The following is a 16204-nucleotide window of genomic DNA, read 5'->3' as shown; positions in this document are numbered from 1 at the left end:
ACCAGAATCCTCAGTGCCACTGCTCTCATTTTCTAAACTCGACCTCACACGGAGCCTGACTGGCTTCCAGTTTACTACCAAATTTAGCAATGAAATTAAGGCTTTAAGTTATTTCTCATACTAAAAGATCTTACAGAAATGAAATCAAGTATTGTTTACAATCCATGGAATGTGAGTGGAACATTTAGTGACATAACTAAACCAATCTAGGTTGCTAATGAATTAAACTCGTCATATTATATGACAGTTTTAAATCTTTACTTTCTAGACATATTTAAATTAAAGTAATTAACAAATACAAACTAAGCACTAAGTAGTGTACACTTTTGGGTTGAGTTTCATTTAAACGAAACAAATAAAACCCAATTTCATATTAGTTATAAATTTTCTCATAAATAACACCAAACGTGACAAAGTAGATGATTGCCCATAAATTTTTTCTTGTTCCAACAAGGGATAATAAGAAAAACCAGAATCACCCAGAAATGGTAACAACCAAGACTTCAAGTAAGCAGTATCCTTATTATACAAGAATTATGTGCAAGAAATGGCTGATAATTAAAAATTCTCAACTAGTTCATCTTAAGGGTACTAGTAGTGTCATATATATATACGTATATATATTATATATACAGAGAGAGAGAGAGATTTAATTACAGTGGGAAAGGGAGGGTTTTGAGAGGCGTTGTGGGATAGCTGTGAGGTGGGAAGGAGAAGGAGAAACCATGGTCTCTTTCTGCCTTTCTGCCTTAATGATTTACAACACATCAGAGAAGAAAAATCTGAAAAAACACCCACGAATGGCGGCAGCTTGGACAATGGATGGCAGTGGCTTGGAAATCAAACGGCGGTATTCTGGGTATGAGGCATTTGGGTTCATGAACAGTGATGAAGGTGTTTGGATTCAAGCTCAGAGATGAGATGTTTAGGTTCACGAACAGAGATGGAGCCATCTGGGTTCAAGCTCACAGAAGAGGCTTCGGGTTTCAAGAACAAGGATGATTGCGTTTGGGCTCAGCTATTCGGACAGAACAAGATGAAGGGGAATGGGTTGGAAGCTCAAAGATGAAGGGTCTCAACAGGGAGAGAGGGAAGAGATTGAGAGAGATTAGGGATTCAAACCATGAGAATGAGAGAATAGAGAAAACCCTTCTTCATTTTTTATTTTGCTTTTTTATTTGTTAAGTTACTTTTCATTTGGCGCCTGTTACTTTTCATTTGGCACCTATATCTTCCGTGTCCGTGTATTTTTATTTGCATGTATTAATAACACTTCTAAAATTATGTAAGATTTTGCCATAATATTTGGTCAAGAATGTTGTCGTGTCAATGCATGCTACAATTTTATTATTTTGAAAATGATAGAAGTAAGACACGTAGAATTATCGTTTTAAATGCCACTTTTACACAACGTTCCCACGTATGCATGTCGCATGCAAATTCACTTTTACATCCAAAATTATGTCTATTATGCAACCATGTAGTTTTTATAGAAAAATCATGCATGCAATATAAGTAGAATGTGCATTATTCTTTTTTGACCTTATGTGTAACTATGCATATTTGTATGTTGTGAGTTGTTGACCCTCGTTTTGGTCAACTGACACGGAGTCAAATGCTTGATGTGATAGAAAGTATTGAAATAGATCTAATGGAAAGAACAGTAAACGACACAACAAATTATAGTGGTTCGGCCCCACGAATTGGTAATGACCTACGTCTACTTAAGTTATTATTGATATTGACTATCAAAGGAGTGATCAAAGAACTAGGGTTCTCTGAGTTTCACAAGCCTTAGAGTGATGAATAATACAATCGAAAGGTAATAGCTATAATTCTCTTGTAGAGCATAAACTCAAATCAACCAAAAGTAAAAGTCCCTCCCTTGAGCTATTTCTTCTCTATCTATAGGCTCAAGGAGGATTACATGAATTAGTTACAGATATTCTTTCCTAAATAATCGGATAATCAGGAATCATGGGAGATAATCTTGGATATGATTACAATTGCATAAGATTTTCTCAAAATATACAAAGTATACGACCAATCTAGTCAAATATAAAATCCAAATGTTATGTCAGGGGAATCTCCCTGGTCGATGGTCGAACAGAACCTCTGCCAGGTGTCAATCACGTGTAAAAAATGTTGCCACGTCATCCACGCCTGCTCTTTGGATAACATTTGCCCCCCAAATTTATTTATTACGACCAGCAATAAGTAAACTTAGGAAAATAACCTTTCATATGCCCCACGAAATCTGCCAAAGCCCTCGTGCGTTTTTGAAAACCGTGAACTAATCACGTCTAATCAAGCCTTTTCAGTTTTCAAGAAACCATTCCGACGCCGGTTACACTCCCCCATGCTTCGAAAAAGATAATTCATGATTACCCCTTTTTGGCACACCTCGGTTTCTATAAGTAACCCCCACCTCCTTCTTTCAACCTTTTACTCGCTATCTTTTTGCTAAGAGCTTTCAAGAACCATATTCCAGAGCCCAGAACATCGAAGTTTTCAGACGCTCTGCCGAGGATCTTTCGCCTGCAAACCCAAAGCTTCTATTTTCAGGATCTCCAATCTTCGTTCAGGTAAATCTTCTTTGACGTTTGACCTTTTGAGATGCCATGTACGATGCTTCTGTAATCTAAAACTTTTTGTGTTCTTAGGTAGAAGTTTGTGAAGATTTTTTATATACCGTTTGATGCTTCATAGGGTAGTGTACTTTTGCTCTATATAAGTTAGGAATCAGTTTGATAGTCAGGATCATAGATTTAGGGCGTAAAATTGACGTAAAAATTCGATTTTTAGGCTAGTTGAAAAACTGGGTTTTTCCCGCCCTTTTGGAGTTGAAAAAGCTTCTTTTCATAAAACTTTTTACTTTCACTTTTTGATCCATTTTTCAAACTGCTATCATAAAACTTAGTGTTTCGGTCAGAATGCTGCTGGTCGATAGACGTGAGCAACGTTATTAAAACTTTCAACATAAGCTCCTAGGTTGTGCGTCTTATCTCCCCCTTTGTCTGTTTGCAGTTCATATGCAAGACCCGTGGGGCAGAGAAAGACCCATCGACGATGATCTATTGGCTCAACTGCTTGAGGAGGAAGAAGAACCCTCGATATTGATTCCTGATATTCCTTTTTCTCGCATTAATCCAAACACTTCCCCAATTTTGACTCAAAATATGGCTCGCACAAAAACTATGGCCCAGAAAAGAAAAACTTCCAACACTTCTCATCAGCCTACTACTGATGCTTCCTCGACCAGTGGTCAAGACGAAAATGCCCCCGATCCAAATGTCCAAAGGCATGCCCGCCCTCGACACGCTATTCAGCCGGATGTCGAGTGGCATGTAGTCGCTGAGAGTAGGGTGACAGTCAGAATGATTGCCAACTACTTAAGAAAATACAATCTGACAGGGGTGACCCTAGTCAAACCTAACCCAGACCAAACGGCTAATCTGCCTGGAGGTGCTTACAACGCTTGGTCGCGATTTCATGTTGAGGCAGGAGCCACTTTGCCTCTTCATGCATTCTTTCAGGGGGTGGCCAACTATTTTGGAGTTGCCCCCTTCCAAATTACCCCAAACGGATATAGAATGCTTGCTGCACTCTATATACTGTATAGCCAGAAAAAATGGCCCGTGCCGTCGTCACATGAGTTCAACTACCTGTTCGACCTCAAGTCTAACCCCAACCAAGAAGGCACAGGGTTCTTCCATCTTTGTCATCAGGAAACCAGGTGCATTTTCCTGACTGACATGACCCACATCTTGAACATGGGGAGGTACTACCAGGAGTACTTCCTTACGCCTGACCTGGTCGTAGACAACTTGGCTTTCGCATGAGGAGGTAAAACTTTCACATCACTGGCTGGCTTCTTCAATTAGTGTTTTTCCACCACAATGTCTTAAACTTTTAATGTGTTTCAGGCCCGTGGCTGCGACCAAACCCAACTCCGGGGATGGAGTCAAGAGCGGCACTCTTAGCCAGCATTTCAGATGCTGAGAAGAGTGTCAAAAATCTAGTTACAGAGGCTAACTTTAGGTTGGCTGGCCTCTGGGACCCTCAACCAAATATGAGTGGGCCTTCGGCAAGGAGTGCTCGCGCCAAAGCGGAACCCGAGCAGCAACCCTAAGCGTCTCCTCCGTGGAGGAGACCAACTGGGGTTACGATCAAGGAACTTGCTAGCACTCATCGAGCAGAGAGGCCCTCAGCTCCCAAAGGAAAAGGAAAGCAGAAGGTCGTCGAGCCTGCCGAACTCTCTGACGACTCGTCAGATGACAACGGTATAGTAATTTCGCTTTTAAACAATTTGCCAATTCCCTGTCATCTGTTCGACGGGGACGAAAATTTTAAATATGCTCCACAGTTAGGGCCAGACTTCTTCGTATCAAAGAATGAGTGTAAGACTAGTAAATTCTGTAGTGTAGCAACCAGTAGTAATAGCTCGGGTACTTTACTTGTAATCTTTTCACTTTCATTTTTTCGCCCTGTGTGACCATCTTGTCTCACTGCCCGCGTTGTTTCCTTTTGTGCAAATATGGATTCTGAGGACATGTTCGAGCATTACAGGAATGCTGCCGCCTCTTCTGGCCAGAAGAAGAACAGTAAGAGGGCCCGAGGGGAGAGCAGTAAAAATGCCTCAAAGAAGGCCCGAACTGACGACCCTCCGGCTACCGCCCCTTTGAAGGAGAACTCACCACCTCCATCGCCACTCGAGCAGCCGGCCTCAACTCCTTCGGTCGATCAAACTTCCAATCCTGCAACACCCGTCGACCAGCAGCCAAACCTTGCATACTCAGCCTGAAGGCTCCCTGCCTAGTATCGTGGTCAGCTCTACCAGGGAGAGAATATACAAGCTCTCCAAGCATAAACGCAGTCAGGCAACTATTACTGAAACTACCTCTATGGAGACTGATCAAGTTATCAATAGAGGGTTGAACGAGATAGTTAGTGTAAGTCAACTCCTGATGATGTTACATTTATTTTCGATTCCCTGCCTTTACTTTATCTTTTTCTATTTGACTTCAGGGACTACTGACCATAACCGCTGGCTGGCTTCGTGCTGGGGCGTTGGTGTCTCGGGGCAAGAATTTCGATACTAGGCTTGCTGAGGCTAAGAAAGCACTCGAACCTAAAAACAACGAGCTTACTAAACAGAATGGCGAGTTGCTTGAGGAGAAAATAGAGCTGTCTAAGCAGAAAAAAGAACTCCTCAAGAAAAAATCTACTCTGACCGAGGAGCTGCTGGAAACCCGGAACGCCCTGAAGAAATCCAATGAAGCTAGGGAAAAATTTAGGGAAAGTGCCACACTCAACTATCAACAAGTTGTACATCTCGAGCTTGATCTGATTGCAAGAAGGCAGGAGGCGGAGGAACTCGGAAAACGAGTGAAAGAGCTTGAGGAAGCTGGAGCTAAGAAATTGGAGAAATACAAGGAAGCCACTCATGTTTGCTTCTACGAGTTCTGGAAGCATAACTGGGAGGCTAACTTCAACTATCTGTCAGAACGCTTGAGGAGGACTTTAATGTCGCAGTGTGCCATTTGCCTTGAAGAAGAAGAGAGGGCTGAAGTGCCTGCCTCCCCAGAGATTTCCCTGGCAGCAGGGATAGATGGCGCAGACACTGAAGCTGGCACAGCCGTCAACCAAGACGTTCCTTAAGACCCTCCAGCTCCTTAACCTTTTTTTCCTATTATTTCAACTACACGACCCACGGTTCGCGATGTAAAGAAAATATTTTTTATTGCTGCAAGGGCAGCCATTTTACTTTTACTTGAACAGTTACATCCGAGCAGTGACTGCTCGCAGTGTAAAAGGATTTGTTTCGATATTATAATATGTTTGCATTTTATAACATCCGTTCGCATGACCGAACTTAGCATAGCACTTTGGCTTGATTTAACAAAATATAAATTTTGAAAAATACTCTAAGTACCGTAGTATGCTTTCACTTATTTTGTTCATGTGTTTACATACCTCTTGGTATGCTTTGCTTTATATGTGCCTTATATGCCCCCCAAGTGACTGAGGAGCTTTAGGTCCTTGGTCACTTGCCTTGACCATAACCTGTACAAACATTGCTGCTCGGTATAAAATGCAAAACTTATAATACAGCAAAACAACACACGTAATGAACAAATATTTGTAAAGAATTACAAAGTTTGGCAAGAATGACTGGATGCGCACAGTCCCTTATAATTCTCGTATTTAAATGGACTAAACATGTCTTTACGAGTGATCTTTGAAAGATCTTACACTTATAAGAGATTAGCCATATAACATGACTAACCCTTTTTTAAAACTTGTAAAAAGTAAAAATTAATACAAGCCAGTCCTTTAAGAAGGACTGTTTATTGATAATACTTGCACAGGTGTTCTCCATTCCAATAACGCGGAACGAGATCTCCATTTAAGTGTGCAAGTTTATAGGTGCCTGGATGGAGGACTTCTTCAATCTGGTAAGGTCCTTCCCAGTTTGGTCCGAGTACTCCAGCAGCTTGGTCGCGGGTGTTTAAGAAAACTCTTCGAAGTACTAAGTCTCTGACATTAAACTTTCTTTCTTTTATTTTGGGGTTAAAATACCGAGTGACTTTTTGCTGGTACGCAGCTACTCGGAGTTGAGCTTTTTCTCTTTTCTCCTCGATCAGGTCTAGGGACTCCATTAATAGTTGGCTATTTTGGTCTTGGTCGTATGTGATTCTGCGATGCGAGGGTGGATCTAACTCAACAGGAAACATGGCTTCATACCCATATGCTAAGGAAAATGGGGTATGACATGTTGCTATTCGGTGAGAAGTTCTATACAACCAGAGTACTTCAGGCAGCTATTCTGGCCATGCTCCTTTAGCTTCCTCGAGCCTTTTCTTCAGGGTATCCTTCAATGTCTTATTTACTGCTTCGACTTGCCCATTTTCTTGCGGATGAGCAACTAAAGAAAAGCTCTTGATGATGCCATGCCTTTCGCAGAAGTCTGTGAACATGTCACTATCAAACTAGGTGCCGTTGTCCGAGACAATCTTTCTTGGAAATCCATATCGACAAACAATGTTCTTGATGACAAAATCAAGTACTTTCTTTGTCGTTATGGTTGCGAGTGGTTCAGCCTCGACCCATTTGGTGAAGTAGTCATCGCCACCACTGCATATTTCACCCCACCTTTTCCTGTCGGCAAGGATCCGATTAAATCAATACCCCATACTGTGAAGGGCCATGGGCTTTGCATATGCTTTAACTCATTAGGAGTTTCCCGTGGGATCTTGGAAAACCTATGACACTTATCACATTTTCGCACAAACTCCATCGAGTCTTCGTTCATGGTTGGCCAGAAATAACCCTGCCTTAGAATCTTCTTTGATAAGCTCTACCACCCAGCGTGGTCTCCACAGAAGCCTTCATGTACCTCTTTCATTAGCTCTTTAGCCTTTTCTGGTGTAACACACCTGAGCAGTGGCATTGAGTATCCTCTTCGGTAAAGAACACCATCAACCAGGATATACCTAACAGCTTTCTCTAAACGGTCCTGGCTTTGTTTCTATCTGCTGTTAGTATACCACTCGTGAGATACTCCAAGTATGGTGCCATCCATGTATCTGCTAACCGGACCTCCATATTTTTTTCTTCTGCTTGCATGCTTGGCTCGTGTAGCCGTTCAACTGGCACTATATTTAAAGTGTCAACATCTTTTGCACTCGCGAGTTTGGCTAAGGCATCTGCGTTTGAATTATGATCTCAAGGTATTTGCTGGAGGGTATATTTTTCAAATTACGCCAACAGATCTTTTGTTTTGTTCACATAGGCCACCATTTTTAGGCCTCATGCTTGATACTCCCCTAAGACCTGATTCACTACCAGCTATGAATCACTGTAAATATCCAGCACTTTAATGTTCATGTCTTTGGCTAACCTTAACCCAGCGAGTAGGGCTTCATACTCGGCTTCATTGTTTGAAGCGGTGAAATCAAACCTAATTGCGCAGTGAAATCAATGCCCTTTTGGCATTATCAATATCACTCCTACTCCTGCGTGAGATTCGTTGGATGATCCAGCTATGAATAGCTTCCATGAAGGAACTTCAACTTGAGGCTCAGGCGCACTAGGCTTTTCACCCTGCTCGCTGTCTGGGAGTTCAGTAGATTCGACAATGAAATCAGCCAAGACTTGTCCTTTTATTGCTGCTTGCTGTGAGTATGTTATAACGAACTGCACGAGTTCGACTGCCCATTTCAACAAACGACCAGCAGCCTCTGGCTTTTGCACAACTTGTCGAAGGGGATGGTCAGTCAAGACTGTGATTGGATGGGCTTGGAAGTAAGGACGTAACTTCCTTGAAGCCAAAAATTAGACAATAGGCTAATCTTTCAATGGGAGGGTACCTCAATTCGGCTCTGATTAACCTCTTGCTCACATAATACACCGCATATTGTACGCCTTCTTCTTCCCTTACTAACACCGCACTAGCAGCGTATTCGATGATCGCCAGGTATATGTACAAAGTTTCCCCATCTACAGGCTTTGATAAGACGGGAGGCTGCGCCATGTGGGCTTTTAAGGCTTGGAAAGCCTGTTCGCAGTCTTCAGTCCACTCAAACTTCTTGTTGCCCTTGAGTAGATTAAAGAAAGGGCCGCACTTATCTGTTGATTTTAAAATAAATCTACTGAGCGCGGAAATTCTTCCAGTCAAACTTTGCACATCTTTGATCTTTACTGGCGATTTCATATCGATCAGGGCCTTGATCTTTTCGGGATTAGCCTCGATTCCTCTCGAATTTACGATGAACCCCAAGAACTTCCCTGATCCCACTCTGAAGGAACACTTGAGAGGATTTAGCTTCATTTAATATTTGTTCGGAACATTGAAACATTCTTGTAAATCCTTCACATGTCCTTCTGCCTTTTTCGACTTTACTAGCATGTCATCAATGTATACCTCCATGTTTACCCCGATCAACTCCTTAAACATGTGGTTAACTAGTCGCTGGTAAGTCGCACCAGCATTTTTCAATCCGAAGGGCATTACTTTGTAACAGTATAGCCCTGTATCGGTTCGAAAGCTAGTGTGATCCTCATCAGGGGGATGCATACTAATCTGGTTGTACCCTGAGTATGCATCCATGAAGGAGATGATCTCATGGCCTATAGTTGCATCGACTAGCTAGTCGATCCTTGGGAGTGGGAAGCAATCTTTAGGGAAGGCTTTATTAAGGTCTATGAAATCCACACAGGTCTGTCATTTGCCATTCGGCTTGGGAACCAATACTGGATTAGAGACCCATGATGGATAAAACGCCACCCTGATGAACCCATTCTCCTTTAGTTTTTCAACTTCCTCCTTCAAGGCTTTTGATCTGTCTTTATCGAGCAGCCTTCTTTTCTGCTGCACGGGTGGAAATTTTTTGTCGACATTCAGGACATGGCTAATGACTGGAGGATTTATCCCAGCCATGTCTTTATGTGACCAGGCGAAAACTTCCTGGTTCTTCCTCAAAAATTCCACCAGTGCGTATTTGGTTGTTGCTTCTAAATTTTTGCCGACCTTTACAACTCTGGTCGGAAACTCTTCGTCAAGCTGGACCTCCTCAAGGTCCTCGACAGGTCCTACATCTTCTTCAAAATCCCGAAAGTGAGGATCTAGGTCTCTATCCTCACTTTGGGCAACACCCTATTTGGTGACTTCATCACCTGATTGGGCTTGTACATCAATGGCCATCTGCGACCTTTCTAGGGGAGCACTCCTCGACATACCCTTCTTGACTTTAGTGATTGAGGCATTGTAGCTTTCCATGGCTTCCCTCTGGTTTCCCAATACGCGTCCTACCCCTGCGTCTGTTGGGAACTTCATGGCTAAGTGCCATATAGAGGTGACGGCTCGAAGGTCGACCAGTATTGGCCTTCCAATTACAGCATTGTAGGCCGAAGGACAATCAACTACTATGAACATAGTGAGTAAGGTCCTTGTGGCAGGCGCAGTACCTGCTGTTACTGGAAGCCTGATTAACCCTGTTGGAGCGAGTCCCTCACCAGAGAAACCATAAATTGTTTGGTTGCAGGGCTCCAAGTCCTTGATAGACAACTTAATCCGTTCCAGCAAAGATTTATGCAGGATGTTCACTGAACTTCCTGTGTCGACCAGTACTCTTTTCACCATCATGTTGGCAATCTGAACATCCACGACCAGCGGATCGGAATGTGGGAACCGGACATGCTAGGCATCGCAATCAGAGAAGGTTATTGCACCGTCCTCTGTCTGAGCCTTCTTTGATGCCCAATCCTCCACAGCCATCATCTCGATGTCCTGGTCATGACGTAGGGTCCGAGCGTATCGTTGCCTTGCCTTTCCGCTATTTCCCGCAAGGTGCGGGCCTCCGCAGATGGTGAGTAAGGTGCCAGCCACAGGGTCAGGCTATAAAGGTGGCGAGCGTTGGCATGTAGGCACCTGCTCGTTGCCACCTGGAGCCTCTCGTTGGGAAGCTCCCATGGCCCGCACGTATCTCCTCGAGTGTCCTTGTCTAATAAGGAACTCGATTTCATCCTTCAGCTGGTTACACTTGTTCGTATTGTGTCCGTAGTCATTGTGAAAATGACAGAACTTGGTCGTATCCCTTTTTGAAATATCCTTTCGAATGGCAGCGAGTCTTTTGTAAGGCACACTGGAACTTGTGGCCTGATACACATCTACTCGAGAACCGACAAGGGTAGTGTAGTTGGTGAACTGTGGCTCATAACGATTGCCCTCCCCCCATTCTTGTCGTTGCCATTCCCATTGCCTTTGTCGTTGTCGTTGGGCTTTCGCCCATTGGCGTCTTTGGCGGGGTCTTCAGTCCCCTTATCTTTATTTGGGGTCTTTCCCTCGCTGGCAATTGCATCCTCGAGCTCGATGTATCGATCAGCTCGATCAAAAAATTCTTGGGTAGTTTTAACCCCATGCTTCCTAAGGCTACTCCAAAGAGGCGTACGGCGCCTAACTCCTGCAGTTAGGGCCACCATTTTGCCTTCGTCTCCCACTGTTTTGGCCCCAGCCACTGCTCGCATGAAACGCTGGACATAGACTTTAAGTGATAATCCTTATTGCTGGAGTATCTCGATCAGGTGGTTTGCCTCAGTTGGGTGCACACGACCCGCATAGAATTGTCCATAAAACTCTTTTACAAGCATCTCCCAAGATACAATACTTGCAGGAGGGAACTTAAAGAACCACTCATGTGCAGCATCAGAAAGTGTTGCAGGAAAGATCCTGCACCGAGCGTCTTCGGACACCTTCTGAATGTCCAATTGTTTCTCAAATTTGTTGACATGAGATACCGGGTCACCATACCCGTCAAAGTTTGGAAGTGTGGGAATTTTAAACTTACTGGGAGTCTCTGCCACAGCAATCCTCTGGACGAAAGGAGTGCCCCTTCTCCTGTCGTACTCGATGTGAGACGCTCTTCCCCCGACCAGCTGTTGCACTGCTAGGTTCAGGGCATCTATTTGGGCCTGAACGACTTCAGGAATTCCCAGGGCCTCTGGTGCCGAGGGAATGTACTCGTTGTGCCACTCTCGGCGGTCGTTGAGTACATCCCTTAGATCGTCATCTCTTAGCCATTTCTTTCTGGCTCCGAGCTGGCTAAAGACGTTGTTTTGTCTGGGCTGCCCCCCAACATTACGTCTTGCTTGTCGGTCTTCTCTAGGTGGTGGGCTTCTGCCTCCACCTCTCTCCTCGTTCCTCCGACCAGCATTCCCTCTGCCTGAGTCGGCCTCATTGTAGCCATGGCCATCTCTGAACCTTGATTGGCTATGGTGGGGCTGACTGTCTCCTCAATTGCCTCCTTGGGCTGGAACTTCCCGAGCGTTAAGGGGAGGCCTGTGCTGGTCGGTAGGTCCCCATGCATTATAATGTCGTGGGGGGCCCCTGACCGCAGATCCTGTCTCCGAGTTCCTTCTGTTGCCAGAAGGACGCTCCCCCCTGCTCGGTGGCTGCGGCTCTTCACCCCTCGGGCGTCTAGGGCTGCAGGGCTGCTGCCCAGCCCTATTCTGCCTTGGATGTGGGGGATTGCCTCGACCAGCCTAGGATGGAGGCTACATCTCAGGGTCCCTAGGTGGGACATCATCCTGAGGCATTGGTGGGTGCTCTGACCTTTGAGGGCTTGTTGGCTGGATTGGAGGGCTAGGATTGGGACCCCTTTGAGGTGGCCTATTTGAGGGTTGATCAGGCTGTGAGGCAGGTGCAGCCTGATTCCTAGCCAATTGGAGGGTTGCTTCGAGGGCTGCCATGGCCTCCCTCTGACGACGGTCCATCTCCGCCTGTATTTCACTCAGCTCTTGGCGCTGACGCTCTATTTCTTGCTGCTGTCGCGCCATGGTCTCCGTAACACTTTCTTGACTGGCCCTCAGATTGGCCAACTCATCTTGCAATACTCCCAAAGTATTTCTCAGTGTTTTGGAGTCCAGTTCCTCCTCATAAAACTCCAAGTGTGGCTCATTCTCAGCCATGTTCGGAGGAGGAGGTTGAGATGGTGAAGTGTCAGCAGCCTGCCCAGTCTTCCTGGTTGTCTTTGCCATTAGTACTTCAACCACTTCATCTCAAGCTCTCAATGAAAGCACCAGAGTGTTGACCCTCATTTTGGTCAACTAACACGGAGTCAAATGCTTTATGTGATAGAAAGTATTGAAATAAATCTAATGGAAAGAACAGTAAATGACACAACAAATTATAGTGGTTCGACCTCATGAATTGGTAATGACCTACGTCCACTTAAGCTATTATTGATATTGACTCTCAAAGGAGTGATCAAAGAACTAGGGTTCTCCGAGTTTCACAAGCCTTAGAGGGATGAATAATACAATCGAAAGGTAATAGCTATAATTCTCTTGTAAAGCATAAACTCAAATCAGCCAAAAGTAAAAGTCCATCCCTTGAGCTATTTCTTCTCTATTTATAGGCTCAAGGAGGATTACATGAATTAGTTAAGATATTCTTTCCTAAATAATCGGATAATCAGGAATCATGGGAGATAATCTCGGATATGATTACAATTGCACAAGATCTTCTCAAAATATATGGAGTATACGACCAATCTGGTCGTATATAAAATCCAAATGTTATGTCAGGGGAATCTCCCTAGTCGATGGTCGAACAGAACCTCTACCAGGTGTCAACCACGTGTTAAAAATGTTTGCCACGTCATCCACGCCTGCTCTTTGGATAACATGAGTAACTCTCACCATGTGTGCATGGCCCATGCACACATGAGTTATATGAGTGGGAAAAATAGTGTTTATGTGAAGCTAAGGAATGCTATTTTGATTATGGTATAGGCTCGTTGAGAAGTTGTCATTTTACTTAGCTTGGACCTGAGATAACGAAGTTAGATAGAATTTTTCTTGTTATGCTATGAATGGTAAGACTGTTTGTATGAATGAAAGTGTTATGATGCCATGCGCTATGAATTATGAAATGTTTTGATATGATGATATGTTCAGATTGTATGTTGTATGCTATGAATGGATGTTAGCGTGATGAACGCAACACTTCAAAAAGAGGTTGCTAAGGATATGAAGACGTAACCTGAGTTACTAAGGATATGAAGACGTAACTCCAAGGGCAGACGTGCCGAGGTTATTCAAGGACCAGAGATCCTGTTTACCTCAAAGGCTGACATGGACAAGTTAGCGGGCCATGTTCACAAGGAAATGTTTATGATGATGTTGTGATGTTTATACTATGATGATGTTATGATACTTATGTTATGATGATGATGTTAATGTTGACGTGATTATGTTTATGTTTATGATATGGACACCATTATGGAAATGATGCTATGATGTATAAAGATGGATGACTTTGTTTGTGATATGTTGTATCTTACTTGTTTGTTGTTTGTACTTCATTACTAGGCTTTTAGCTCGCCCCCTTACTTTCCCTTCCAGGTAGCAAATAGGTTTCTCTATGGCACGCATGGTGATGTGGGGAGTTCTATCGTCGTGGTGTGTTTGGCGTGGGGGCATCCTATGGACGAGAAACGATCAATTAAAAATGCCATTTTTCTTTTAATAATGTTATGTTTAATGAGACTTTTCAAACTTAGCAGTGGGACTTGAATTTTTTTAGTTGTTTTATAACTTTGCATGAAAACTGATATTTTCTTTTTAAACTATTGGGCCCAACTTGCATGTTTTTAGCAAGACCCCACTGGGATTTTATATTAAGTGGATTTTCTCTCATAAACCTATGAATATGTGAATGTTTCACAAAGCATTAGACTAGGGTGTTTTACAAGGTGTCCTCTGTCTCATCAACTATCAATGCGCACTCAAACACACAAGTCTCAAAATGTTGATTGACGCCAACAACGATTGCCAATGGCTTATTATACTTGTTCATCTTGTACATTGATTCGAATGCAATGACCTCACCAAATAGCATGTATTCCCTTCTACTCACTCCATCAACCCAGAAAAGATTTGCCAAGCGATTTTGCTCATCTAACTTGTACTCAACATATATATTGGGATCCTTTGTTGATAGGTCGTCCAAGAAAGACAACACACCCTCTGATTCACTTGATAGGTTATCTAGTTTTCTTAAAGTGGAAACTTTGTTGTACACATCTCTTAGTTGAAAAGAAAGATTGTCGTACCCACCTGATTGTAAAGCCATGGGTGTTACTGCTAAACTAGGTTTTATCCCACATATTTTCATGCTCATTACTTGGGAAGCCATTGCTTCTGGAACCTCACAGTTTGAATGCAAGAAATGCATTTGTGATGGGATCACCAAATCATGATTATGAGGTGCAACAAATTCCTTACACCGCCAAAGGTTTGTATCTTTCATTCGAAGGATTCTGAACGCATCCTAGCATCCACATCGTGTTATTTCCTTTGCACACTTCTTTCGGCTTGGCAGGTTCAAAAATAATTCTCTTCGAAAACCTTCATTAGAACAAACCCACCGGCAGATGCTAATAATGTCGTCCCTGTATTTGGTGTCATCAATCCTAAAATCAAATCCAACCCACTTTGCGTAAGTCTTGTAGAAATCCTCCCATTTATCTAGAGTCTCCATGTCCTTGCCCCTAATATCAGTAGTATCTATTTCGGCTACTGGTTTGTATAGTTGAAGGGAGCCAAGAATTTCTTCCCAATGAGGATTGGAGGATAAATCAATGTCTGTTATATCTCCTTGCAATGCATGAAAAGCATTTAAGATGTCAATATTTGAATCCCTAATTGCTTTTATATATTTGTTTAGTGTAATCTTAAGCATATGTAAGCAAGAGCTGCATATGTGAATCCATGAATAAACATTTATCTCGTACTCATGTCATGTTCCATTATAATTATTCTAGCATAAAACATACTAATATTTATACTCAAAAGTAAATAATGTTTCCTAAAGACCTATATTTATACTCAAAAGTAAATAATGCTTCTTAAATACCTATATTAATAATCAACAATATTCTCATTCATATGCAATGTGCAATGTCTTGGAATTAGTGGTTGAAATACATACCTTGAAAGTGCTTCATCTGATGAAGAGAGTGCTTGAGAAATTTACCAAGTGTTGGGCTTATAACTCCTTTGTTGATAGAACGGCTAAATGAGCTTCTATAGATTGTATTTAGTTCAAATAAAATTGTAAATGTGGTGGCAGATAGCATCAATTATTGTTTTGTCTATGTCTTGCAGTGCACTTAATTATTAGCTTATGAATTGTACAATTGTTTTACATTGATAATATTTGGTTTACTAAATTAATTATCCACATAATGCCCAAATAAATAAAAGCCTAATTGAACTAAATAGCAAGTGTTTAGCCTGAGTATGTAATACTGCCTAATCACCTTTAACAAAGCTCTATAGATTTTATTCAATATAAGCATAAGTCCAATCACCCTCATATTCCACATTTTATTATATCATCAAGTTAATTTTGGACTATGAATAATTGCATTATACTTGGTTTTAAACATAAGGCTAACTCAAATATAATAGTTGGAATATGCAATTATATATGCACAATAAAGCTTTGTGTTTTTATTTTTTGTCATCGATAGATGCAATCACTACAACATGGTCGTTGCAAAAAGAAAAGATAAGGTCAAAATACAACATGTTTTATACTAACACGTACTTTTTGGGATTACAGGCATGTGAGGGGTTAGAAGAGTACTGGGAAAGAAACATAAAATACAACATAAGCTTAAAAAGACATAAACCTAAA

General features: G+C 42.4%; 1 protein-coding gene across 1 annotated transcript; it reads right to left on the bottom strand.

Annotated features, from left to right (window-relative positions):
- Positions 1-14248: 14248 nt before the first annotated feature.
- Positions 14249-15244, bottom strand: LOC133815203 (protein FAR1-RELATED SEQUENCE 5-like). The gene is made up of 2 exons (XM_062248064.1): positions 14931-15244; positions 14249-14822 (listed from the first exon to the last, which is right to left on the bottom strand). The coding sequence occupies exons 1-2, from the start codon at positions 15242-15244 to the stop codon at positions 14249-14251; spliced, it is 888 nt and encodes a 295-aa protein (XP_062104048.1).
- Between the last annotated feature and the right edge of the window lie 960 nt (positions 15245-16204).

Source organism: Humulus lupulus, chromosome 2, assembly GCF_963169125.1.
Source record: "Humulus lupulus chromosome 2, drHumLupu1.1, whole genome shotgun sequence".
In the NCBI taxonomy this organism is placed as follows: Eukaryota; Viridiplantae; Streptophyta; class Magnoliopsida; order Rosales; family Cannabaceae; genus Humulus; species Humulus lupulus.
The sequence above is the reverse complement of the archived record's forward strand: the minus strand, read 5'-3'. Positions and strand labels throughout refer to the sequence as shown.

What these genes read in the sequence shown, in the direction of transcription:
- LOC133815203 (XM_062248064.1), bottom strand. Translation starts at nt 15,244, where the DNA reads ATGCTTAAGATTACACTAAACAAATATATAAAAGCAATTAGGGATTCA. An exon ending in GACATTATTAGCATCTGCCG is followed by an intron (nt 14,823 to 14,930) that starts GTGGGTTTGTTC and finishes GGATGCGTTCAG; the next exon opens with AATCCTTCGAATGAAAGATA.